The sequence below is a fragment of the Salvelinus alpinus genome, chromosome 13 (assembly GCF_045679555.1).
Source record: "Salvelinus alpinus chromosome 13, SLU_Salpinus.1, whole genome shotgun sequence".
Taxonomy (NCBI): Eukaryota; Metazoa; Chordata; class Actinopteri; order Salmoniformes; family Salmonidae; genus Salvelinus; species Salvelinus alpinus.
In genome coordinates, this window is record NC_092098.1 from 747,773 (window position 1) to 774,710 (window position 26,938).

At 41.7% G+C, this 26,938-nt stretch overlaps 2 protein-coding genes and 1 pseudogene across 3 annotated transcripts; 2 read left to right on the top strand and 1 right to left on the bottom strand.

Annotated features, from left to right (window-relative positions):
- Positions 1–1,295, top strand: part of LOC139536777 (rho guanine nucleotide exchange factor 15-like) — a 29,099-nt pseudogene extending 27,804 nt beyond the window's left edge.
- On the bottom strand, positions 1,283–18,812 carry LOC139536776 (uncharacterized). 2 transcript variants are annotated; one of them, XM_071337387.1, is made up of 19 exons: positions 18,418–18,812; positions 17,677–17,729; positions 17,501–17,590; positions 16,628–16,752; positions 16,242–16,385; positions 16,033–16,101; positions 15,622–15,822; positions 15,255–15,351; positions 13,245–13,462; positions 12,699–12,852; positions 12,047–12,243; positions 11,780–11,897; positions 11,378–11,583; positions 11,090–11,207; positions 2,476–2,645; positions 2,157–2,254; positions 1,919–2,064; positions 1,713–1,759; positions 1,283–1,461 (listed from the first exon to the last, which is right to left on the bottom strand). In XM_071337387.1, the coding sequence occupies exons 1-18, from the start codon at positions 18,564–18,566 to the stop codon at positions 1,725–1,727; spliced, it is 2,388 nt and encodes a 795-aa protein (XP_071193488.1). In that variant the 5' UTR covers positions 18,567–18,812; the 3' UTR covers positions 1,283–1,461; positions 1,713–1,724. The 2 variants fall into 2 exon arrangements, with proteins under 2 accessions (XP_071193488.1, XP_071193489.1); XM_071337388.1 differs by lacking the exon at positions 17,677–17,729.
- Positions 18,813–19,591: 779 nt separating this feature from the next.
- Positions 19,592–26,137, top strand: LOC139536779 (mitochondrial fission 1 protein-like). The gene is made up of 5 exons (XM_071337389.1): positions 19,592–19,790; positions 20,207–20,339; positions 20,520–20,596; positions 21,172–21,277; positions 23,282–26,137. Exons 1-5 carry the CDS (start codon positions 19,674–19,676, stop codon positions 23,386–23,388), a joined length of 540 nt encoding a protein of 179 aa, XP_071193490.1. The 5' UTR covers positions 19,592–19,673; the 3' UTR covers positions 23,389–26,137.
- The last annotated feature ends 801 nt before the right edge of the window (positions 26,138–26,938 follow it).

Consider the following 26,938-nt stretch of genomic DNA (forward strand, 5'->3'; position numbering starts at 1 on the left):
CTGTAGGAAACCTTGCACCATCCCTACGGTGAAGCATGGTGGTGGCAGCATCATGCTTAGGGGATGTTTTTCAGGGGCAGGGACACTAATCAGGATCACGGGAAAGATGAACAGAGCAAAGTACAATGAGATCTTTGACGAAAACCTGCTCCAGAGCACTCAGGACCTCAGACTGGGGTGAAAGTTCACCTTCTAACAGGACAATGCACAGCCAAGACAACGCAGGAGTGGCTTCGAGACAAGTTTCTGAAGGTCCTTGAGTGACCCAGCCATGGCCCGTACTTGAACCCGATCTAACATCTCTGGAGAGACCTGAAAATAGCTATGCAGCGACACTCCCCATTCAACCTGACAGAGCTTGAGAGGATCTGCAGAGAAGAACGGGAATAACTCCCAAATACAGGTTTGCCAACATTGTAGCGCCATACCCAAGAAGCCGCCACTAGGGTGTAATCATTGCCAAAGGTGCTTCAACAAAGTACTGAGTAAAGGGTCCGAATACTTAGGTAAATGCAATAAAAATGCAACTGTTTTTGCTTTGTCATTATGGGGTATTGTGTATAGATTGAAATTAAAATTTATTTTAGAATAAGGTTAACGTAACATTTTGAAAAAGTCAAGGGGTCTGAATACTTTCCCGAATGCACTGTACAAATGTGAAAACCTTTTCCATTAATCACAATGTAATCTCTCTCTGAAGTATATTTTGTCACCACAGTACATTTTTAATCCCTCTTTTCCCCTTTATGACTACTGGTATGCCCTGCGTCCGTCAGGTTGGTACAAGGGGATGCGTCTGTCTGACGGAGAGAAGGGTTGGTTCCCTAGCAAAAGCGTGGTGGAGATAACCAACGAGCATCGGAGGAGACGGAACCTTCAGGAGCAGTACCGCATCGCTCAAGCTGCAGCTAATGTCACAAAGAACTAACTACCTGCATATTTGTATGTGTCTCCCAAATCACACCCTATTCCCCATATAGTGCACTAGTTTGGAGAAATGTCCAATGGGTCCTGGTCAAAAGTAGTGCACTATAAAAAGGTATTACAGTGCTATTTGGGACAAAGCCTGTCAAACCAAGGATTTCTCTAACCCTATTTTTCTTGTTTGCACTTGAGCTTTAACTCAAGTGCATCATATACATACACGTTTGTAGCTGTATTAGTTAAACTAATAGTGCTATACTACTCTTACCTACACCTGCTGCCAAATGCTCCCCATCCACTGCTGGATGTACTGTATTGATGGAAATCTTTCCTAGACAAAAATCAATCAATAAACATGTTTATATGCCAAATTATTATTTTATTAGACAAACATTACGTGTCATGATGTTGTATAAGGCTGGGCTGTGACTGGCCAAATCAGGGACAGCCCAGTATACAACGATAATACCAGGACCCCCTGGCATCATGGTGACCAGGTTTATCATTGGTACGCGTACACTTCAGAGGACAGGGGGCCTGCGAATACAATACCATGCAACACACAAACAAGATAGGACATTTAGTGACTGTTTATCTTAGGTAGTTGCCTCTCCAATGCCTTCAAGGTATCAAAGCTGTGTACAGTAGTAGTATTAATTATTGAAAGTTGTGGGAAATGATTTAAGTCAACATGAAATATGTTCCGGAGAACATAAAAATGTAAAAAAAAGTTGCTCAACAGTAAAAGATAGCAATGCTTAAACAGTGTAATCTGCAAAGACACATACCTGCTACTGATGTCAACCTCCAGCTGGTAGCCCATTACGTTTTCTTCCTATAGGGACTCAGAGGACAAGTGGTTGGAAAATGCAATCGTAGCCATGTCAGAATAGAGGCATTAAAAAAAGGGACAGTATTGGCAAATGTTGCCAATAGAAATGTCAAGAATAGAGTTGACATTACTCCTTATTCTATTCAGATGGATGAAGCTCACCTCTGATGAAGGGATGTTGCTGGGACCCTGGGTGATGGTGGTGGGAGCGAGAGGCTCGGCTGTGGGGCCAGGCAGGGAGGGCCCGGGGCTGGTAGATTGTCAGGGCACGGGTCCCATTCGCTGGGTGGATGCAACCAATTGGGATACTATAAAGGAATTAATGGAGCCAATCAATCAAAAACAGACTGAGTGGAAATATTGGAATATGGTTGCAAAAGGTGGAGAAAATATGTCTCACCTGAAGTGGGGATATGGGGAGCTGAGGGTCTTCAGATCTATGGGGACTTTGGGCCGATACCGGACTTCATTGGTGTACACCAGGTGATCCTCCACCAGCTGGGTAGAAAGGAGAGTCATCAGGTGTTGTAGAGAATAAAATCCAAAACAATGGCACAAGAGTAGAGATTCTTCAACTCTTCCCTTTATCGAACCCCATCCCATGATATTTCTCATTTAGTCAGACCTCGCAACAAAAGACCAACAAAAGTAATATGGTATTATTGAACAGAGGAAATCAAAGTTGCTGATGCTGTAGAGTCGAGATGAGGACCACTCACAGTTGTGGAGGTGCCACAGGAGTCTAGAGAGAAGCTGTACAGAGCCCTAGCTCCATCAGTCTCTATGGGAACACAGGAGGCATCCAGCAGGGATGTTACCCTGGGGTTGACGGCTGAAGAAACCCTGGATGTATCCACCAACACCACCATCCTGTTGTCTGGGAGGCACACTGCATGGAGAGAGAAGGGAAGAACATCCAGACTTCAGAAAAGCAAAAGGACCACCAGAGGAATATCATTTATTTTTGGGAGGACCACTTTCTAAACTACTGTGAGCACTGATAACATGCATTTAATAAGGAGCCACAGATTTTTGACTTCAGTCAATATACAGTATCATCACTAGTGATAATAGATTGACTGAAGTCAAAGAGAAATCGAATAATATTTAAGACGAAATAGTTAAGTTCTCTTTTATTTAAGCAGACTAACATCTCTACACTTGAAAAAGAAAAAAGGAGAGCCTCACGAGGAGCTCAGATGCAATATTTGTATAGCTTCATTAGGGTATAATTTCCAACACTGTGGGTCACTAATTTAAATACTTTGAAAGGACACACATGGACGTCTAATCATGGCCGGGTGTGACGTGATTTCATTGGTTGATTTACAGAACATGTAAAAAAAGCATGAATGATAACATATGATCATAGATACAAACATTAACAATGGAGAGCAAAAACACAATCACAAGAATGGCTTCAGATCAAGGTAGCAAGGGTCTTTAAATTAACGATCCAGGCGGCCTCCCGTTTTAACAATAAATTGTCAAGGTCACCCCCTCTCTTAGGGAGGGTGACATGTTTGATGCCGATATAGCGAAGAGACAAAATAGCTTACAAAAAAGTGGGCCACAAATGGGTACGGCGAGTTTTTGCACAATTCATTTGCGCTTTGTTCTACCCACATCATTTACCACAAGGACAAGTTATCAGATAAATAATTGCCTTAGTGGAGCATGTGATAACACCTTTGATTGAGATCTGTTTCACTGTTTGGAAGTGCCATTGCACTTGTAGTTTCTATCCGGTAGAGGCGCAAATAGACGGTGTGCAGGGGTATTCTGGGGTGGTAAATCAAAGTTTACCAATTGATCTGAGATTTCTGCCCCGCAAAAATACAACCGGCAAACATTATCAACACTCATCGGATCAAAGAATGTGCCAATGTTTGTGAAAGATTCCCTTAATTTGTTCAGAGCACTTTGAATAGTTTGTAGTAAGAACGCAAAAAAGCTTATTTTTGCTACACTGTCCTTGAGAGGTTTCGATTATCTCAATAGCACTACTGATCTGACCATTTTTGTAACCCCTCTCCTTGAATTGTCTTTGCATCTCAGCTATGTTTTCTGTCGAAATCTGGATAATTTTTTGCTAATTCTTTAAATTCCACAGAATTGGCTGTAGGGCAAACTGTTTTTCAAGGGCAGCGGGTGATCTCCATAAGCCCTCAACAAACTTATGATCGGTAGGTTTCCTGTCAAGATCAGTGTATAGAACATTATCCTCACACAAAATCAAAGGTTACAGGAAACTGATTTGATGTGTGTCAAACTGCATAGTAAATCTCAGGTGTTCAGAACAAGAGTTAAGAAAAGCATGGAACGCCTGGAACTGTTTTGCATCACCCCTCCACAGAACAAAAATATAAATGTAACGTTTCCAAATAATAATGTTAGGCCCCAAAAATATTTTTGAGAAGATTGAGAATTGACTGTTTCTCCATGTAACCCACATACAAATTAGCATTGTTAGGAGCCATAGGGGGATCCCATAGCAGTACCCTTTGTCTGGATAAAGAAATAGTTTAGAAACATGAAATAGTTATGTGTGAGTACGATTTCATCCAATGTTATGAACTACCTTCCATTGCATGCATTATTTGGGTCACCGTTGCAAAAGATACTGAGATACCTACTGCAGCCTTCATCCTCCACATACTGTACAACACCCATTCTGCCAGTCACATTCTGTTAAAGGTCCCCAAAGCACACACATCCATTGATCACTACTCTTTCCAGCTCACTGCAGCTATCGACTGGAACGAGCTGCAAAAAACCCCACTCAAACTGGACAGTTTTATCTCCATCTCTTCATTCAAAGTCTCAATCATGGACACGCTTACTGACAACTGTGGCTGCTTTACTATTGTTGTCTCTACCTTATTGCCCTTCGTGCTGTTGTCTGTGCCCAATAATGTTTGTACCATGTTGTGTTGATGCCATGTGTTGCTATCATGTGTTGCTGCCATGCTATGTGGTTGTCTTAGGTCTCGCTTTATGTGGTGTCTCTAGTCGTGATATATATTTTGTCCTATATTTTATTTATTTATTTTTAATCCCAATCCCTGCAGAAGGCCTTTTGGTAGGCCGTCATTGTAAATAAGAATTTGTTTTTAACCGACTTGCCGAGTTAAGTAAAGGTTCAAGAAAAATAAATATAGCTGCCCTCGGATTGCCGTGCAGATGAAATTTCAGCCCGCCCTGAGAAGCACGAGATTGAACTTCACGCAACTTTCTAGAATTTTCCCCTTTAGTTAACACTATCAACGGTTCGCTCTGTTGTGGGAATTGTGCTCGAATCAACGTAATATTAGGCACTTTTAATGTAACATACCGAAACAAATGAACTATGCGAAACTGTGCAAGTGGTTTTCTTGTAGGCAGAGCCCATTGGAGTAGGATTCTATTGCATTGACATGCACAACTCAAAGCCACTTTATGCTTGATCCGAAAATGTGTTCGGAGGCGCCATATGGATGGTGTGACGCACTTGCGAAGCCTCCACAGGTTTGCAGAGGCCAAATTGAGCTCCGTACCGCATCGCCATGCGCCTCAAATTTTTAACAAATGCGGAGGGCACCGTATATCTCCGCATTGACATGATTGGTTGATGGTATGTGAGGGCGGGAGGTCCTGTATAAACACAAACTCACTTCCTTCACAACTTCCATCACCGCCTGGTACGGCAACTCTACCGCCCGCAACTGCAGGGCTCTCCAGAGGGTGGTGCGGTCTGCCCGTTGCATCACTGGGGGCACACTGACTGCCCTCCAGGACACATACAGCACCGAATGTCACAGGAATGCCAAAATGATCATCAAGGACATCAACCACCCAAGCCACGGCCTGGTCACCCCGCTACTATCCAGAAGGCAAGGTCAGTACAGGTGTATCAAAGCTGGGACCGAGAGACTGAAAAACAGCTTCTATCTCAAGGCCATCAGACTGTTAAATAGCCATCCCTAGCCAGCTACCAGCCAGTTACTCAACCCTGCACCTTAATAAGAGGCTGCTGCCCTATATACATACAATCAATCACTGCTCACTTTAATGTTTACATACTGCTTTACTAATTTCATATGTATATTCTGTATTCTCTTCTACTCTATTTTAGTCAATAACATTGCTCGTCCTAATATTTATATATTTCTTAATTCCATTCTTTTACATTTAGATATCTGTTAGATACTACTGCACAGTAGGAACTAGGAACACAAGCATTTCACTACACCCACAATAACATCTGCTAAATATGTGTACGTGACCAATAAAATGTGATTTGATTCCATGTTTTGTCGGTTTACTAAACTGATTTAGAACCAGAGTTACCGCAAGTCAGGAGCACTGCCTCCGCTATTCCAGCACCATTTCAACTTAAACATCAAATCAACTAGGCTATATATGCTTAGTTTAATTAATACAATGAAAACAATCTTAAAAAAGACACCAAAAACTATTTAGACCAATCAATGTTCCTAAATATCATGTTGCTGTTCACGGTACTGATTTCTGTGTGTGTGTGTGTGCGGCGCAAGTAAAGAATTCAAGTTGACTCAACGTAGTTGTTGCCATCCTCTCTTTCATGTTGGCAAAACAGTCTATGGCTTTGTCATACAGTACACTTTTGTTTTTTGTTGTCATGGGCTACCTAGCTAAAAAGCTTGCTAGCCTAACTTCCTCGCATGGGCAACAAAGAATCAGCTAAGCTAGCCAGCTAGTTAAAGGGAGCTTACTGGGATACAAATGTAACTTCAATCGTCTCAGGCCAGTGGCACAATATAAGAATTAATGGTTAGAAAAGATTCGCTGTCTTAATCATTGGCCTGTACAGACAATTAACTGAAAACCACAAATCCAAATTCCCAATCCATGGTTTAGGAAAGGGATGATTTAGCCTATTTCACCTCCTTAAAATCCCCAGAATGAAATCGAAGATAACTCAAGAAATCTGTAATTCATTTAGATGTTTTTGCCAAGGATTTCTTAATTGCACAACTAACTAAGGTGTTTGGTGCCGTATTTCTCAAGTTACAAAATGTGCAACGCGTTGTCTTATGTATCTATTATGGATCCCCATTAGCTGCTGCCAAAGCAGCTACTCTTCCTGGGGTCCAGCTAATTTTAAAAACATTACAATACATTCACAGATTTCACAACGTGTGCCCTCAGGCCCCTACCACATATCAACAGTACTAAATCCATGTGTATGTATAGTGCATATGTTATTGTGTGTGTGTGTGTGTGTGTGTGTGTGTATGCATGTGTCGGTCTGTGCCAATCTTTGTGTTGCTTCACAGTCCCCGCTGTTCCATAAGGTGTTTTTTCCCCCAATCTAATTTTACTGCTTGCGTCAGTTACTTGATGTGGAATAGAGTTCCATGTAGTCATGGCTCTATGTAGTACTGTGTGCCTGCCATAGTCTGTTCTGTGGACTGTGACTAGTCTGACTTAGGGACTGTGAAGAAACCTCGTGGCATGTCTTGTGGGGTATGCATGGGTGGCCGAGCTGTATGCCAGTAGTTTAGACAGACAGCTCGGTGCATTCAACATGTCAATACCTCTCATAAATAAAAGTAGTGATGAAGTCAATCTCTCCTCTACTTTCAGCAAGGAGAGATTGACATGCATATTATTAATATTAGCTCTTTGTGTACATCCAAGGGCCAGCCGTGCTGCCGTTCTGAGCCAACTGCAATTTTCCTAAGTCCTTTTTTGTGGCACCTGACCACACGACTGAACAGTAGTCAAGGTGCGACAAAACTAGGGCCTGTAGGACCTGCTTTGTTGATAGTGTTGTTAAAAAGGTAGAAACTAGGGCCTGTAGGACCTGCCTTGTTGATAGTGTTGTTAAGATGGCAGAGCATCGCTTTATTATAGACAAACTTTTCCCCATCTTAGCTACTACTGCATCAATATGTTTTGACCATGACAGTTTACAATCTAGGGTTACTCCAAGCAGTTTAGTCAACTCAACTTCCACATTATTTATTAAAAGATTTAGATGAGGCTAAGGGTTTAGTGAGCGTTTTGTTCCAAATACAATGTTTGTAGTTTTAGAAATATTTAAGGCTAACTTATTCCTTGCCACCAACTCCGAAACTAACTGCAGCTCTTTGTTGAGTGTTCCAGTCGCTGACGTGTATAGTGTTGAGTCATCCGCATACATAGACACTCTGGCTTTACTCAAAGTCATGTCATTAGTAAAAATTGAAAAAAGCACAGGGCCTAAACAGCTACCGTGGGAAGTTCCTGATTCTGGATTATATTTTAGAAGCTTCCATTAAAGAACACCCTCTGTGTTCTATTAGAAAAGTAACTTTATCCACATTATAGCAGGGGGTGTAAAGCCATAAACCTACATTTTTCCAGCAGCAGACTATGATCGATAATGTCAAAAGCTGCTCTGAAGTCTAACAAGCCCCCCCAATCATTTTATCATCAATTTTTCTCAGCCAATCATCAGTCATTTGTGTCAGTGCTGTGCTTGTTGAGTGTCCTTCCCTATAAGCATGCTGAAATTCTGTTGTCAATTTGTTTTACTGTGAAATAGCATTGTATTTGGTCAGTTTTTTCCCCCCAAACTGAATGTAAACAAAGTCGGAACTGCTGGGCAGGTCTGTCTCACGGTCTATGCTATTGGATAGAGAACAATCACTGCAGCTGTTCACCCCATGTGTAATCAGTGCCTGTAATCTGGATCAGGTTATTAAATCAACCTACCAGGGTGTTTACAAACACTACAGGAACAAGATCATCCACATGCATTGATCACATTTGTACTAATACTGTAGAGCTTCTTACTGAAGCTGTATCCATATTAATTTGATGCAGTGATCACAATATAGTTGCTGTTATCCAGGAAAGCCCAAAATAGTATATGTTTTTTAAAAAGGGGTCTAAGATTTTGCTGTGACTTATGTCGATTATGTAAGAACTATTTGTTGGTCTGATTAATAAGGAGCATCCAGAAGCTGCACTTGTAAATATGAAATTGCTTCTTCCAATTATTGATAAACATGCACCTGTTAAGAAACTAACTGTAATTGAAAAACTATGGTTGAAATAGATGAGGGAAAAGGAGTGGCTAATAAGTTTGGCTGAACATTTGACTGACTGACTGCAAATTGAGAAATTATGTGACTAAACTCAACAATAAGAAATTGTATTATGAAGCCAAAATCAATTATATAGAGAATTCTGGAAAACATTGGAGTACTTTAAATTAAATGGGTAGAAAGAAGTTAAACTCCATCTTCAGTCGAATCAGATGGCTTATTCATCACAAAACCATTTGATGTTGCCAATTACTTTAATTATTTCTGCTTGGACACCCCATGCCCACATTTACCAGTCTTCCACACCAAATAGCCTGAAGCCACAGGGCTCTTCTTGCAGGCTCTATTTCCCTACATGGGAGCATTGCAAACCACAGGTCAGGGTTTTTGACCTGGCTAGATGTACTGTACATTGAACAACACCTCAGCTTTTTTTCTGTATAACAAAACAAAATAATCATCAATGAAGTTGCCTCTTTCTTCTACAATGGGGGTCAATAGGAAATAATGTTGGTTTTCCCAATTCGTGGGCATGGTTGAGGGGAATTCCATATTATTAAAAGAATACCAGTCTATACCGGTCTATGCTGGAACTAATGGTAGGATGGTAGGATGATGCTATAGTAACCGTGCTATTCCAAACAAAAAAATCACAGCGGAATATAAACTGGATAATACCATTTGGGACGATGACATGCTTCTTTTGAGCCTAAAATGAAAGAAAATTGTCACGCCATTATAAGAGGAGATCCTCCCTCGGTTTATAATCCTTACCGTATTGTATACAGGGCACTCGGAAGGTATTCAGACCATTTTTTTTTCACATTGCATTACGTTACAGCCTTATTCTAAAATGTATTAAATTGTTTTTCCCGTCATCAATCTACACACAATATCCCATAATGACAAAGCAAAAAGTGTTTTTTAGACATTATTGCAAATGTATTAAACAACAAACGGATATATCACATTTACGTAATTATTCAGACCCTTTACTCAGTACTTTGTCGAAGCACCTTTGGCAGCGATTACAGTCGTTTTGGGTATGACGCTACAAGCTTGACACACCTGTATTTGGGGAGTTTCTCCCATTCTTCTCTGCAGATCCTCTCAAGCTCTGTCAGGTTGGATGGGGAGCGTTGCTGCACAGCTATTTTCAGGTATCTCCAGAGATGTTCGATCGGTTTCAAGTCCAGGCCACTCAAGGACATTCAGCGACTTCTCCCAAAGTCCCTCCTGAGTTGTCTTGGCTGTGTGCTTAGGGTCATTGTCATCCCAGTCTCAGGGCCTGAGTGCTCTGAAGCAGGTTTTCATCAAGGTTCTCTCTGTACTTTGCTCCATTCATCTTTCCCTCGATCCCGACTAGTCTCCCAGTTCCTGCTGCAGAAAAACATCCCCACAGCATGCTGCCACCACACTTCACCGCAGGGAAGGTGCCAGGTTTCCTCCAGACGTGACACTTGGCATTCAGACCAAAATAGTTCAGTCTTGGTTTCATCAGACCAGAGAATCTTGTTTCATGATCAGAGTTCTTTAGGTGCCTTTTGGCAAACTCCAAAAGGGCTGTCATGTACCTTTTACCGAGGAGTGGCTTCCGTCTGGCCATTCTACCATAAAGGCCTGATTGGTGGAGTGCTGCAGAGATTGTTGTCCTTCTGGATGTTTCTCGCAGAGTGACCATCGGGTTCTTGGTCACCTCCCTGACCAAGGCCCTTCGCTCTCGATTGCCCAGTTTGGCCGTGCAGCCAGCTCTAGGAAGAGTCTTGCTGGTCCCAAACTTCTTCCATTTAAGAATGATGGAGGCCACTGTGTTCTTGGGGACCTTCCCATATCTGTGTCTCGACACAGTCCTGTCTCGGAGCTCTAAAGACAATTCCTTTAACCTCATGGCTTGGTTTTTGCTCTGACATGCACTGTCAACTGTGGGACCTTGTATAAACAGGTGTGTGCCTTCCCAAATCATGTCCAATCAAGTTGTAGAAACATCTTAAGGATGATCAATGGAAACAGGATGCAGCTCAGCACAATTTCGAGTCTCATAGCAAAAGGTCCAAATACTAATGTAAATAAGGTAGTTTTTATTTTTATACATTTTCAAAAATGTCTAAACCTGTTTTTGCTTCGTCATTTTGTGTGTAGATTGGATGAGGAAAAACATTTATTTAATCCATTTCAGAATAAGGCTTTAACGTAACAAAATGTGGAAAAATACTTTCTGAATGCACTGCATAATATGTATGCATGTAGGAGGGTACTGTAAATGCATTGGTTGTTTTACCCAGTAGTTCCTTCACAAGGAAGACACAGCGCTGGGTGAAGGTGTGCTCCTGTATGGCCGTCTCTCTGTCCTCCAGTGTCATTCTCACAGTTACCACCAGCCCCTGCAAACTCAGACCCTGACGGAGAACGAGAGAGCAAAAAAGAGGAACCGGCTGGGATCAAGAGATGAAGGCTAAATATGGATATAGAGCCACTTTGATTCGACTTTGTTATACCCACTACAAAAACGTACATTGCCACCCATAACAAATAGAACCCAACAGCTAAACTGGTTTAGTCCCCACACCTCGTAGGCCATGCCAAGGCCGTAAAGAGGGATCACCATACTGAAGTAGTCCTGCCTGGTCTCCAGGGCGTAGTCGCCCATCTCCACCAGCTCCCAGTCCAGCCTGCGACCCCCCACGTACACCTCCCACTGGGTGTCCATGTTTCCGTAGTGCAGCTGCAGACGCACCCCTTTATCAGAGCACCCCCCCTCCACTCTGGGCAGGACTGGAGGACAGGGGAGGGAGAACAGAAGGAGGAATGGATGGGTTGGAGGGATTGATGGATAGGCATAATTCTCAAGTCATGGGATCGTTTCAGGTGTTAGCCTACCTTACAGTAGCCTACCATTTGAGTTTAATTTAACCTTATAAGCGCACAGACGGGCTGTGCTTGTATGGGAATGCATGCGAGTCATACATACCAACATCCTGTAGGACAGCCTCCACGGTGGCAGGGTGGTGGTACAGGTCAGAGTGGGGGGAGATGGAAAGAGTGAAGGTCACTGCCAGACTGTACCTCCTGTACCCCTGCCCAAGATACTACAGGACATCAGCAAAAAATATGTAGACTAAGGTCAGAGCTTCAGTATTGAACACACACACAGAGCAGTTTCACTGTTCCTTAATCTCATACATGAACTGCTTCAGTGTTTCTAGTATCACACTGACTGGTACTAACATGCCCTCACCTTCTGGGAGACCAGATGGTGTGAGAAGGGGGTCTTCAGTAGGTAGGCATGGGTGCCATTGGGGAAGGGGACCTGTGAGAGGGAAACCCCTAGCTGCTCTGCCATGGACTGGTCCCCCACGGTGATGTTGGACAGAGACACGTCATGGGGGAACAAGCCCAGAGACACAGAGAACTGTCCCTCAGAGGGATTGGTTTCTGCAGGAGGAAGAACAGTCATAACTTACAGTATGGAATGTTCCCTCATTAACATGTTGGTGGAAGTTAACCTGGTTCCAGATCCGTTTGTGCCCTCTTGCCAACTCCTATGGTCATGTCGTTGTCAGACGACGACCATAGGATTTGGCAAGACAGGGATGAGCACACCCGGGTGCAGAGTTTCCCCAAACTTCGTCCTGCCCCCCCTGGTGCAAGTTTTGTTTTTTGCCCTAGCACTACACAGCTGATGCAAATAATCAAAGCTTGATGATTGGTTGGTTACTCGAGTCAGCTGTGTAGTGCTAGGGCAAAAACCAAAATGTGCACCTAGGGGGGTGCCCCGGGACCGAATATGGGAAACCCTGCCCTGCTGGAGGCTCTTAAGTTGGCCAAAGCGACAGAAAGGGGAGATAAGCAACTTTCTTTTTAATTTGTATGGTATGAGGACTACTTGCCGTTGATAAGGATTGGTGTCTGAGGCAGATGGATGATAGAAAGGGGTCTAAAGGAGCGGTATTCAGTGTGAGCCGACTGAGAATCCTCCCACTGGTGCATGTAGAACAGGTCAATGAAATAGGACTGGGAGTACTGGCCATCCACCACCTGGCTCTGAGGGAGAGAGTAATGGTTAAGGCAACATAAATCAATGGCATTATGAAAAGCATAATGAAGCTGCAGCATCAAGGAGACAAATCAAAGAAAGGAGAGGCTGGGACACTGCACATACGCTGCTTCTGAGTGCTTTATTCCCCACAAAATAGAAACTCCATAGAAACATTTGTCAGTTGTGCATGTCACCTGCTCACACTTCAAATCAAGCCACCCATTTCTTCACTAAAATAGTTGATACAATTATTTATAATAATAAAATAATCAATACTTGACTGACATACCACCTGTATTTGTTAGGAAATTAACTAAGTACAGTTCGTGATTAAAAAACTGGGATAAGAACTAAAAAAACGGTGAAATTAAAGCTCCATCTCCTTTGTCTGTAATACCTTGATGTAGCCACCTTCTGCACCAAATGGAATCCTGATCTCCACGGCTCCATCCTTTTCCTGTATGTCATATCCTCTCTGACGGGCCACACAGTCACTCAGGTAGCGTCCCTCCACTCCCACCGTCAGGCCCTTGTCTCTGAAGGGGGGCTGCACCAGGGTGGACAGCACCTTGGGGAACCTCCACAGAATGTGCTTCCCATCCATGGAGGCCTTGGCTGGAGAAGAGGGGGTAAGGTACTAAAACTGCTGTAGAGGCCAATTAGACCTGATCCCAGAACAGTTTATGCAGTCTTGCCAACTCTTATGGTTATGGGCAGGTGTGTTTGGAGTTACAATGACCATATAAAGTAAAAGTTGGAAGTTCACATACACCTTAGCCAAATTAAAAATAATAATAAACTCAGTTGTTCACAATTCCTGACAATTAATCCTCATAAAAATTCCCTATCTTAGGTCAGTTAGGATCACCACTTTATTTTAAGAATGTGAAATGTCAGAATAATAGAGAAATATTTATTTCAGCTTTAATATCTTTCATCACATTCCCAGTGGGTCAGAAGATTACATACACAATTAGTATTTGGTAGCATTGCCTTTACATTGTTTAACTTGGGTCAAACGTGTCGGGTAGCCTTCCCACAATAAGTTGGGTGAATTTTGGCCCATTCCTCCTGTCAGAGCTGGTGTAACTGAGTCAGGTTTGTAGGCTTCCTTGCTTGCACACGCTTTTTCAGTTCTGCCCACAGATTTTCCATAGGATTGAGGTCAGGGCTTTGTGATGGCCACTCCAATACCTTGACTGTGTTGTCCTTAAGCCATTTTGCCACAACTTTGGAAGTATGCTTGGGGTCATTGTCCATTTGGAAGACCCATTTGCGACCAAGCTTTAACTTCCTGACCGATGTCTTGAGATGTTGCTTCAATATATCCACATAATTTTCCTACCTCATGATGCCATCTATTTTGTGAACTGCACCAGTCCCTCCTGCAGCAAAGCACCCCCACAACATGATGCTGCCACCCCCATGCTTCACGGTTGGGATGGTGTTCTTCGGCTTGCAAGCATCTCCCTTTTTTCTCCAAACATAACAATGATCATTATGGCCAAACAGTTCTATTTTTGTTTCATCAGACCAGAGGATATTTCTCCAAAGAGTACGATCTTTGTTGCAAACCGTAGTCTGGCTTTTTTTATGGCGGTTTTGGAGAAGTGGCTCGTTTTACTGCGGATATAGATACTTTTGTATCCGTTTCCTCCAGCATCTTCACAAGGTTCATTGCGGTTGTTCTGGGATTGATTTGCACTTTTCGCACCAAAGTATGTTCATCTCTAGGAGACAGAACGCGTCTCCTTACTGAGCGGTATGATGGCTGCATGGTGTTTATACTTGCGTACTATTGTTTGTACAGATTAATGTTGTACCTTCAGGCGTTTGGAAATTGGTCTTGGCTGATGTCTTTTGATTTTCCCATGATGTCAAGCAAAGAGGCACTGAGTTTGAAGGTAGGCCTTGAACTACATCCACAGGTACACCTCCAATTTACTCTAATTATGTCAATTAGCCTATCAGAAGCTTCTAAAGCCATGACATAATTTTCTGGAATTTTCCAAGCTGTTTAAAGGCACAGTCAACTTAGTGTATGTAAACTTCTGACCCACTGGAATTGTGATACAGTGATTTACAAGTGAAATAATCTGTCTGTAAACAATTGGAAATATTACTTGTGTCATGCACAAAGTAAATAGATATCCTAACCGATTTGCCAAAACTATAGTTTGTTAACAAGACATTTGTGGAGTGATTGAAAAATGAGTTTTAATGACTCCAACCTAAGTGTATGTAAACTTCCGACTTCCGACTTCAACTGTATGTTGGCAAGACCACACAATCAGATCTGGGACCAGGTTAGAGGCAAATGGGGTCATGTTCACATATCATGCATTCAATTACATGAATGAAATTCAGTTATAAACCGTCTATTTTCCAATGATCAAAAGAGATGTACTTGTGGTGCAAGCAACCGAGGTGTCCACTCTTAGAAGTGTCCAGTGGTGTTTGTAAAGAATGGTGGCACTGACCACCTCCACCTCGATACCTTTCTCCTGAAATAGTTAGAAAAGGTTTCACATTACTTAGCCAAGCAGAACTGAGTCAAGCTGCACTGGACAGTTGTTGGAACTGCACTGGAGAGGACATTGTGAAAAGAAAATATCCAATCCAGAACAGCATGGTTTAGGTTATCGCGATAGCGTGAAAAGGGTATTGGTGAATCTGACCAGTAATCCATAGGAAATAGAGCAAAGCAAACTGACCTAAAGCAGTATTGATATACCAATGGAAACAGATCTACAGCCCTGGCTCTGCAGTCTGACCTGTAGGGTGTAGGCGAGGCGGGAGCCATAGGCACAGCGCAGCAGAACACGTGTCTCTGTGGTGTTGATGTGGTAGCCCAGGAGATGGGCCATCTCTACAGGCAGGGTCTTCTCTTTCATAGAGGGTCTCCCATCACTCCCCTGCTGGTCACCTGGCACCCGGAACACCACACGCCACTCCCTCAGACCCTCCTCCGACCACTGGAGAGAGATCACAAGGTATTAAATCAAGAATTCAAAGGCATTGAAAGAGGTGGATATGGGGAACAACAAAACACTATTGAATTGAATTTTATTTTGACCAACAGATAAAGTATACATCTACAAGATGTGTATTTGATCACAGTGGAAAGCACTTGAAAGCATGAATGGCCCTCTCGTTGGCCTCTGTGTGTGAAAGGGAATATGTACCACAGGTGGTGGTGTCATCCATTCCAGACCCTTGTGGTTGGCGGGAGGGACCTGTTTAATGGCAGACACCTAATATTGGAAAATAAAGAATTGAACAACGATATGCAAAAACATTCTATCCTAATGAATATTGAGTAAATCATGTCAGACGATAATACATCAAAAAGGTACAGTCAGTCACATATAGCTCAGTTAAAATTTTCCATGACCTCCATATAGTTCTCCTCACAGACGATCTCCCGGGGATTCCATGGCTGTTGTAAAGGGCAGGTCAGCTGGAGAGGGTAGGACATCTCCTCACCGTCAACATCTCTGTTCACAAACCACACCAGCATTCGGAAAGCAGTGTCTTTCTGAAGAACATAATATAGCAGGAGGCATACTAATGAAAATGCTAAAGGTAGAAACTGACTCAGGCACACATGATCATTTTGTTCACACTTGAATCATTAGGAACCCTTAGAAGAAAAACAGGTGAACACTCACTCACAATTAAAAGTTGATGTCTTAGTTATTCAGAGGCTGCCCCCTGATTCCCCCCTATTCGTTATGAATCCCCAAACTGTGACTTCCAGACACTGATAGTAATAATCACCTCATTGTGTACATGACAAGCCAGGTAGGAGGCACGGAGGACCAGGTCCCCCCAGGAGTCCAGCACCATGGTGTAGCCACATTCTGCAGCCCCCTGGCCTGAGAGGGTGTGGGCACCACTGCCGTCTGGTTGGTTGGTTGGTTGGTTGGGTGGGGTAGAGTAGAGTGGTCATTTCTATGACCTGTTCTTGTGATGCAGTGATACAAGCCTGATACTTGGTAGATACATTTTAAAACAGCAGTGATACGTGAATTCTTCCATACAGCCATTACACAGTATGTAGCGTAAAGCATAGCATGGAGAATTTACGACCAACCTTTACTTGGCGATGCTTCCTCAAGTCCTAACTTGGAAGAGAACAAGTCTTCTAAATGTTCATGTCTAGTTACAGGGGGTTAGCTTAAATGTAGAAAATGTTCTGTTATTAAATGTTTTGCTCTGTGAAGTAATCCAACAATATTGTACTCTGCCATCTTGTCTATTTAAAATCTTCTCTCACTGATTGAGACAGGTGGGTGTCCACCCCAAAGTGACGCATGTCAGGATGAAATTCACCAGTCTCGATCAATGAGAAGATTTGAAATAAACAAGACATTGTGTACACATTGTTGGATTACTTCATGGAGCAAAAAAATACATATTTTTTTAAAAATGGAGCATTTTCTAAATTCAAACGAACCTCCTGCAACTAGACATGGAAGTTCAGAAGATGTGTTGTCTTACAAGTCGGGAATTTAGGAAGTATCGCCAAGGTTGGCTGAATTCTCTGTTTTATGCTTTACACTACCTCCTGTCTAACAGCTGTATGTATGGGTTGCATTCACATATCACCACTATTTCAAAGTGTAGTTACTTACTAGGCATCTCACTCACCTTCAACATCAAACCTAAACTTCTGACCAAGGAGGCTCGACTTGACTGACAGCCAGAAGTGGCGATCCTGACACTCAGTTCTGAACATTCCTTCACAAAATAAAGAGGATAGTCAGGTTGTCACTGGTTATGAAGTGAGTAGAGACTAGAGGGATGCAGGTTTGATACCAACTTACCAATGGGTATGGTGTCAGTAGCATAGATGGGAAGTATGCAAAGCAAAAGTACACTAAAGAAAATCAAATAAGTCAGTCACAGCACACAAATTAATTCCTTGGGCATGACACCAGGTGTGAAATCATTAAGGTGATTCTGTTGCAAAACATTTCGCAACAAACCATTTACTTCAAAAAGAAAAGAAAACGAGAGTTTCTATTGTACAAATTCAGTAAGTCCCTCCCTGTTTTATGTTTGCTCTGGGGTGTATTCATTCCACCGATTGTTGCAAAACATTTCTTAAACTGAAGCAAACAAAATGGGGAAGGACCTTCCTGAATTTTATTTTTAACATTTAACTAGGCAAGTCAGTTAAGAACAAATTCTTATTTACAATGACGGCCTACACCTAACGACGCTGGGCCAATTGTGCGCCGCCCTATGGGACTCCCAATCACGGCTAGTTGTAATACAGCCTTGAATCAAACCAGGGTCTGTAGTGACACCTCTAGGGCTGAGATGCAGTGCCTTAGATCGCTGCGCCACTCGGGAGCCCAATTTGTCCAACAGAAACTAGTTTGGTCCGTTTTCTTTAGATTGGTTCTTAAACAATAAACGGTTTCCGTAATGAATACACCCATGCAATATATCAACTGTTACAACAGTCAAATCTGAATACCAACTCCACTCCAACGCTTTGGACACTTTTTTTTTTTACATTCGTAGGCCTAATATACTTTTAAAAAACCAAAGCAGCTCACCAGATAACTCTTTCATCTTTCATAATTGTGATTTCATAAACAACAAGGTTCTTGTGCATTTGTAAAGTTAACTTATAATTCCAAAATTCATTTTTTCTTTCACATTTGTTGTACTCTTGAATCAGGCACATTGTCTTATCAGCTGCCATTTTGACTGGGTGAGGACCACACACCTGGCAGGTGAATCAACAATTAGCCTAATTGCATAGGCTATGTCTCTACCGTTTTTTAAGCTATATTACAGTCAAGACTTCCCCACTAATAGTAATTATGGCAATGTTGTTGTAGCATTTTCATTCAAAGATTGTAATGCAAAAGGGAAACAAAGCGCTCATTTTCAGCTTCATGAGCCAGGTGGAATAACAAGGGCGTTTCTCTGCCCAGGCGTTGTTGACGCAAGCCAGATCTTACAACGCCTTGATTGGTATTTTAAGTATGAGCTAACCACATCATCTGTTACAGCAGTCTGTCAGTCGATGACACAGCCGATAATGTGGCGCGCAACCATTGGTCTGACAGGATTTACACTATGGGAAGATCTCAATTGCAGCCTGGTTTTCTATTATTTTATTTATTGTATTCACAGGAATGTCCCTGTATTGATGTGTAATACTGTTATATTGTGGCAAAAAAAGAAAAAAAATTACGACACCCAAATTGAAATAAAAAAAATGATAATACAATCACAATTGCATTCTCCTTGAATCCTTCTCAAAACCAATTGGAAGAGAAAGCCAAAGGTCCCTCCCCTCTGAACTTCTCCTCCTATGGAGGAGGCCGTCATTTCTAGCAACACGCTAAATGGTGCTAGCCAGCCAATCTTGTAGGTGATGGAAGATATAGTGAGTTGAGATTGGTCAATTATCCGCGATGTCAGAGAATTAGCAAAAACTTCAGATGTGCGTTCAATTCGCTTGAACGTTTGCTACGTTGCGGAATGGTTTGTACTGAATGACACGTTTCCCCAAAATGTGGGGGTGTATTCATTACGCTGATTCTGTTGCTAAACGCTTCGTCTGTTAAGCGTTTTGTAACAGAAACCGTTTACTCCAAACAGCTCTATTTAGTTATTAAACTGAAGTTGTTGTTCAGTCCTGTCTCTCCTCAAAAAATAAGCAAGAAGTTGGAAGGAACCCTGTGGACTTCACATGGAAGAATTTATCATTTATGCGCAGCTTGTGCCAAAAACGTCGGACTATTCAGATTGGAAAGGCAACGTGTGGAAACCATACCCACTTTGAAGAGCGTTTGAGTAAATGGTTTATTTTGCGAAACTTTTGCAACAGAATTTGCGTAATGAATACACCCTTGTTACTTCATCCGGAAACATGGAGGCTGTCGTCTGTGATGTTGTTTCACCAGAGGATCTCTTGGTAAGTTTTATTCATCCTACATGGCTTCTTTGGCGATTTGACCTAGCTGACATTGAACGTTTAATTTGGCCTTATCGGGGTATCATTTATTGGAAATATCGAGGCCAATTCAGTACTAGTTACAGTAACGTAAACTAACGTTAGCTAGTTAACGTTACTGTAGCTTCTAACTAACGTTAACTAGCCTGTCGTTGTTGTTTGGATATTAAAGTTATGTTATACAGTGGTTCTAGATAGCATTATTCGCTAGCAAGCTAGCCATGTTTTTGGAGATAGCTAATGAATCAGATGTGAGCGACAATACGAAGCTCTAGCTAACTAAGAGAACGTGTCATAAGCTCAACCATTATTGCAATTTAATAGCCGGCATTGCATCATTCACCATCAGCCATTATTGCTGGACATTTTTTTTGCAGAAATTTGAGAAGAAGTATTCTACAGAGTTGGCTAAAGGGGATTTGACCAAAGACACAAAGTTTGAGTATGCGTGGTGTCTGATCAGGAGCAAATTCCCAGATGACATCAATAAGGGCATCGTTCTGCTGGATGGTAAAACATCAATTGGACACCGACTCATTAGCTTAGTCACATATATGATTGTGCATATAGCCGACTGTTATGATCGATGTGAATGCCAAACAGATATGGGACCAGGCTACTAACATTACACCCCCACCATTTAAACTGAAAGTGAACAGAGATGCTAATGTTTTTTTTCTGTCCCTACAGAGCTGGTTCACAAGGGTACCAAGGATGACCAGAGGGACTACTTGTTTTACCTGGCTATTGGAAACTACAAACTGAAGGTGCTGTGAATGTAGTTTTTACCCTTGCCACTGTCCTACTTGCTGTTGGGGGTCTAGGCTGGGTTACTGCAAAGCACTTAGTGTCAACTGCTGATGTAGGCTTCACAAACAGTTGATGGGTGCATGCGATACAATTATGTCTTAATTTGACCATGTCCAGGGATTGATGTTAAAGTCTGAAAGGCACTTTCCCATCTGGCAAGTCGGGAGTGTTTTTTTGTTTCCCAAAGATTATGATCACTTGTAAAATAGCTATTTACACTCTAAAATACATTGCCTGCCTTTTCCCCTACAGGGGAGGAATCAGAAAGATCCGTGCTGGAATTCTTTGTCTTTTGGTTGTTATTAGTAAAAACATTACCAGAGCAGCTCAACTTTCCCTACTACCATAAATTGTATGTCTTTCAATTAAACAATGGGGAGGAACCAGAAAGACCAGTTTTAGACTACTAGAATTATTAGCAGTTTGGTTGTTTTTATCATCTACCCAATGGGGTAACCTCAAAGTATGTTCAGTGTACTTGCCCCAGGCAATAAGGCAACGCTTAATATCCATCCCTGATGTCACGCCACAGGAGTATGAGAGGGGCCTGAAATGCATCCGGATCCTCCTGAAGAATGAACCAGGGAACACGCAAGCTCTGGATCTGGAGAAGCTCATAGTGAAGGCCATGAGGAAAGGTGAGGTCAGGGTTAGTCTGAGTACCAGTATGTTTGTGTTATCATGCCAACTCCTTGTAAATCACTGTCATGCCAAACAATTCTATAAAGAGTTGGCAGGAAAGCAGAAACAGACATGGCAACCAGGGTAGGGTAGAGTGGTCAATCAGGAGTTTACTGTAAGATGTGTGTCCCACACATCCATCAGCAATATTTGGTATTGAAGATTAATCTTCAATGTTATATGCATAGCAGTAGGTACAATTTAAGTCTACAGTCAAAACAACCATAGGTGTGTTTGAACACCTGGTGTAGTTTAACAGAAATGTTACGCTTTAAAAATGTGTAAGTATGAAATTTGATAAATACTCTACGGGGATTGGCTTGCTTGAATGTACAGTTGAAGTCTGACGTTTACATACACCTTAGCCAAATATATTTAAACTCAGTTTTTCACAATTCCTGACATTAAATCCAAGTAAAAATTCCCTGTCTTAGGTCAGTTAGGATCACTACTTTATTTTAAGAATGTGAAATGTCAGAATAATAGTAGAGTGATTTATTTCAGCTTTTTTTCTTTCATCACATTCCCAGTGGGTCAGAACATTACATACACTCAATTAGTATTTGGTAGCATTGCCTTTTAAATTGCATAACTTGGGTCAAACGTTTCTGGTAGCCTTCCACAAGCTTCGCACAATAAGTTGGTTGAATTTTGGCCCATTCCTCCTGACAGAGCTGTTGTAACTGAGTCAGGTTTGTAGGCCTCCTTGCTCGCACACGCTTTTTCAGTTCTGCCCACATATTTTCTATAGGATTGAGGTCAGGGCTTTGTGATGGCCACTCCAATACCTTGACTTTGTTGTCCTTAAGCCATTTTGCCACAACTTTGTATGTATGCTTGAGGTCATTGTCCATTTGGAAGACCTATTTGCTTTAACTTCCTTACTGATGTCTTGGTGTTTGTTCAATATGTCCACATAATTTTCCACCCTCATGATGCCATCTATTTTGTGAATTGCACCAGTCCCTCCTGCAGCAAAGCACCCACACAACATGATGCTGCCACCCCCGTGCTTCACGGTTGGGATTGTGTTCTTCGGCTTGCAAGCTTCCACTTTTTCCTCCAAACATAATGATGGTCAAACAGTTCTATTTTGTTTCATCAGACCAGAGGACATTTCTCCAAAAAGTACGATCTTTGTCCCCATGTTCAGTTGCAAACCGTAGTCTGGCTTTTTTATGGCGGTTTTGGAGCAGTGGCTTCTTCTTTGCTGAGTGGCTTTTCAGGTTATGTCCATATAGGACTCGTTTTTACTGTGGATATAGATACTTTTGTACCTGTTTCCTCCAGCATCTTCACAAGGTCCTTTTCTGTTGTTCTGGGATTGATTTGCACTTTTCGCACCAAAGTACTTTCATCTCTAGGAGACAGAACGCGTCTCCTTACTGAGCGGTATGACGGCTGCATGGTCCCATGGTGCTTATAGTTGCGTACTATTGTTTGTACAGATGAGTGTGGTACCTTCAGGCGTTTGGAAATTGCTCCCAAGGATGAACCAGACTTTTGGAGGTCTGCAACTTTTTCCTGAGGTCTTGACTGATTTCTTTTGATTTTCCCATGATGTCAAGCAAAGAGTCACCGAGTTTGAATGTAGGCCTTGAACTACAGCAACAGGTACACCTCCAATTGACTCAAATTATGTCAATTAGCCTATCAGAAGCTTCTAAAGCCGTGACGTAATTTTCTGGAATTTTCCTAGCCGTTTAAAGGCAAAGTCAACTTAGTGTATGTAAACTGCTGACCCACTGGAATTGTGATACAGTGAAATAATCTGTTTGTAAAAATTACTTGTCATGCACAAAGTAGATGTCCTAACTGACTTGCCAAACTAGTTTGTTAACAAGAAATTTGTGGAGTGGTTGAAAAACAAGTTTTAATGACTCCAACCTAAGTGTATGTAAACTTCTGACTTCAACTGTAGCTATATATATTAGGCCAAAAACATTTGCTTGTCTCCCCAGATGGTTTGGTCGGCATGGCGATAGTTGGAGGGATAGTTGGAGGAGTCGGCCTTGGCGTCGCTGGATTGGCTGCACTCATTGGGATGGCTGCATCAAAGAAGCTCTAAACTATTTGCACAACCCTACTGCCAAACCCCTCCAGATACCCAGAATGCCTCAATATAACACTGGCTGAATTGAGTATAACACTCTCCTACCTACCTATCTTTTCTTTCAATAAATATAACAATTAATCCTCCCTTTCCAAACTAATTAAAAGTGAAATTATATTTTGTAAAAGGGAACATTAAAGTAAAATGTTGGGACAACTGTTTTTGTTGCTGTACTGAAAGGATGTAATCTTAACACTGTATTCATGAACAGAAGTTTTGCTAATTTATTCATTACTATGAGTTATTGTAAGACAAGCCACCATTGCTCTATGCTGAAATCATTTTAGGAAGGTTTTGAATGCTTTTCTTCTGCTTTCCCTATTATTTTAACTGCCTCGGTATCCATACAGTTGAAGTCAGAAGTTTACATACATCTTAGCCAAATACACTTTAATATTAGAAAATATTCTGTTTTAGGTCAGTTAGGATCACCACTTTATTTTAAGAATGTGAAATGTCAGAATAATAGTAGAGAATGATTTATTTCAGCTTTTATTTCTTTCATCACATTCCCAGTGGGTCAGAAGTTTACATACACTCAATTAGTATTTGGTAGCATTGCCTTTAAATTGTTTAACTTGGGTCAAACGTTTCGGGTAGCCTTCCACAAGCTTCCCACAATAAGTTGGGTGAATTTTGGCCCATTCCTCCTGACAGAGCTGTTGTAACTGAGTCAGGTTTGTAGGCCTCATTGCTCGCACATGCCTTTTCAGTTCTGCCCACACATTTTCTATAGGATTGAGGTCAGGGCTTTGTGATGGCCACTCCAATACCTTGACTTTGTTGTCCTTAAGCCATTTTGCAAGTATGCTTGGGGTCATTGTCTATTTGGAAGGCCCATTTGCGAGCAAGCTTTAACTTCCTGACCGATGTCTTGAGATGTTGCTTCAATATATCCACATAATTTTCCTACCATGATGCCATCTATTTTGTGAAGTGCACCAGTCCCTCCTGCAGCAAAGCACCCCCACAACATGATGCTGCCAACCCCGTTCTTCACGGTTGGGATTTTGTTCTTTGGCTTGCAAGCCTCCCCCTTTTTCTTCCAAACATAAAGATGGTCATTATGGCCAAACAGTTCTATTTTTGTTTCATCAGACCAGAGAACATTTCTCCAAAAAGTACAATCTTTGTCCCTATGTACGTTGCAAACCGTCGTCTGGCTTTTTTATGGCGGTTTTTCAGCAGTGGCTTCCTTGCTGAGCGGCCTTTCAGGCTATGTTGATATAGATACTTTTTGTACCCGTTTCCTCCAGCATCTTCACAAGATCCTTTGCTGTTGTTCTGGGATTGATTTGCACTTTTGGCACCAAAGTACGTTCATTTATAGGAGACAGAACGCTTCTCCTTCCTGAGCGGTATGACGGCTGCGTGGTCCCATGGTGTTTATACTTGCATACTATTGTTTGTGCAGATGAACGTGGAACCTTCAGGCTTTTGGAAATTGCTCCCAAGAATGAACCAGACTTGTGGAGGTCCACAATTGTTTTTCTGAGGTCTTAGCTGATTTCTTTAGATTTTTCCCATAATGTCAAGCAAAGAGGCACTGAGTTTGAAGGTAGGCCTTGAACTACATCCACAGGTCCACCTCCAATTTACTCAAATTATGTCAATTAGCCTATCAGAAGCTTCCAAAGCCATGACATAATTTTCTGGAATTTTCCAAGCTGTTTAAAGGCACAGTCAACTTAGTGTATGTACACTTATGACCCACTGGAATTGTGATACAGTGAATTATAAGTGAAGTAATCTGTTAACAATTGTTGGAAAATTACTTGTGTCATGCACAAAGTAGATGTCCTAACCAACTTGCCAAAACTATAGTTTGTTAAGACATTTGTGGAGTGGTTGAAAACGAGTTTTAATGACTCCAACCTAAGTGTATGTTATCTTCTGACTTCAACTGTATATGCTTTGATAACTCTAAATCTCTGTGTAATAGATAGGAATGTTTAGATTTGATGAAGGAAATGCATACATAAAGGATATTGTTATGTGTATGTGTTGAACCGTTTCAGTAAGTTTGTTGGTATGTGGTTCTGCTTCTCAACCAACAGAGCAGTGTTGTCTCAGCAATTTATCAGATGAAGCATCAAGCCGATAGTTTGCTTGAAGACCCATGCATTTAGCCTGGACCCAGATGTTTGTGTTGTATAGCTGACAGCAACCATATGCATTATGGCTATATAGCACAAAGAGATCTGGGATGAGGCTACAGTGAGGTCAGTCACTTGTAGAAGTTTTGTCATGTGCTGCTGGTGTTAGGCTGTAGATAAGGGACTTTCAGATGGACTGTGGGGATACCCTTACTTGTCAGTGGGTTTGTAGTTGACTAGAAGGTAGTTTTGATGCAAGTTGAAGAAATCCTTTCCATACATGGATAAAAGGTCTCGTTCTGCAGTATTTCTTTGATTTTGCTCAGTTTTACCAACCCGCAAGACCAGAATGCAACTAGGGGTCTGTTGAGTGCAGAGCTGCTGATTACACTGAAAGTGACAGTCACATTATTGTGCAATAAAATATATATTAGATTTGAGCAAGTATGGAATCCGTTGGAATGTTTGCACTCAATGCACTGTAGCAATATAACTGAGTGATGTTTTCTTTCTGCTTATTGATTTTTTTGTTGTAGTGCCTAATAAAAGGCATGCTGCCAAATATAAAACATATGAGTATTGTAAATAAAGACAAGGTTGTAAGGAAATTACACAACTCCCTTCATTCTTTGGTAACAATGAGGATTGAATTAAATTAAACCCACAATGTAGAACTAAACCAATGCTACAAAAAAATACTTTTTACAATAACCTTTTAATTTGAATTTCAGGGAAATGTATTTGAATCTCAACACACACCAGAATGTTCTCTGGAAGGAAGGTATACCTTTGTCTCTGGAATTGTGTGGTCAAGTATGGAGGGGTTAAACCACCTTCAGGTCCATGTTTTTTCCGTTGTGCATTGCCTTTGTCCTTGTCCATTCCGTTAGTCTTTGCATGTTGTCCGTCATAGTAAACCAAAATAGGACCCCAAAGCTCTCCTAGCAGCAAAACTGCAAGGGGGGAAAAACGAACCAAACTTGAACTTATTCAAATGCAAAAATCTAAATTATACTTTGAAAAAGTTTGAAACATAACCAAAAAAGCTCTCAAGCAAACACTCACTCACAGCTCTATCACCGACCCCTGTCTCACTTTTCCAAACCGGAAGGGCGTATTCAGGCTGGTATGGCCGTAAGCGAGAGAACATCTCTTGGTACACTATATAAAGTCAAAGTGAGTCTGATTAACAGATGTTGCTTTTTCACATATTAGAGAAGCAGCTTCAACTTTGTGTCACTCAAAAAGTGGAAGAAATTGCATATACTGTAGCCATCACTTTGTAGCACAGATAGTTGGATGAAATACAAACAAACCTTGCTTACATTTCAAGGCGAGGGCACATATTTCAGCCTTGTGGGAAAAAACAGACAAAGGGTTTTATTTCCACCATGGAAAACACACGGCCA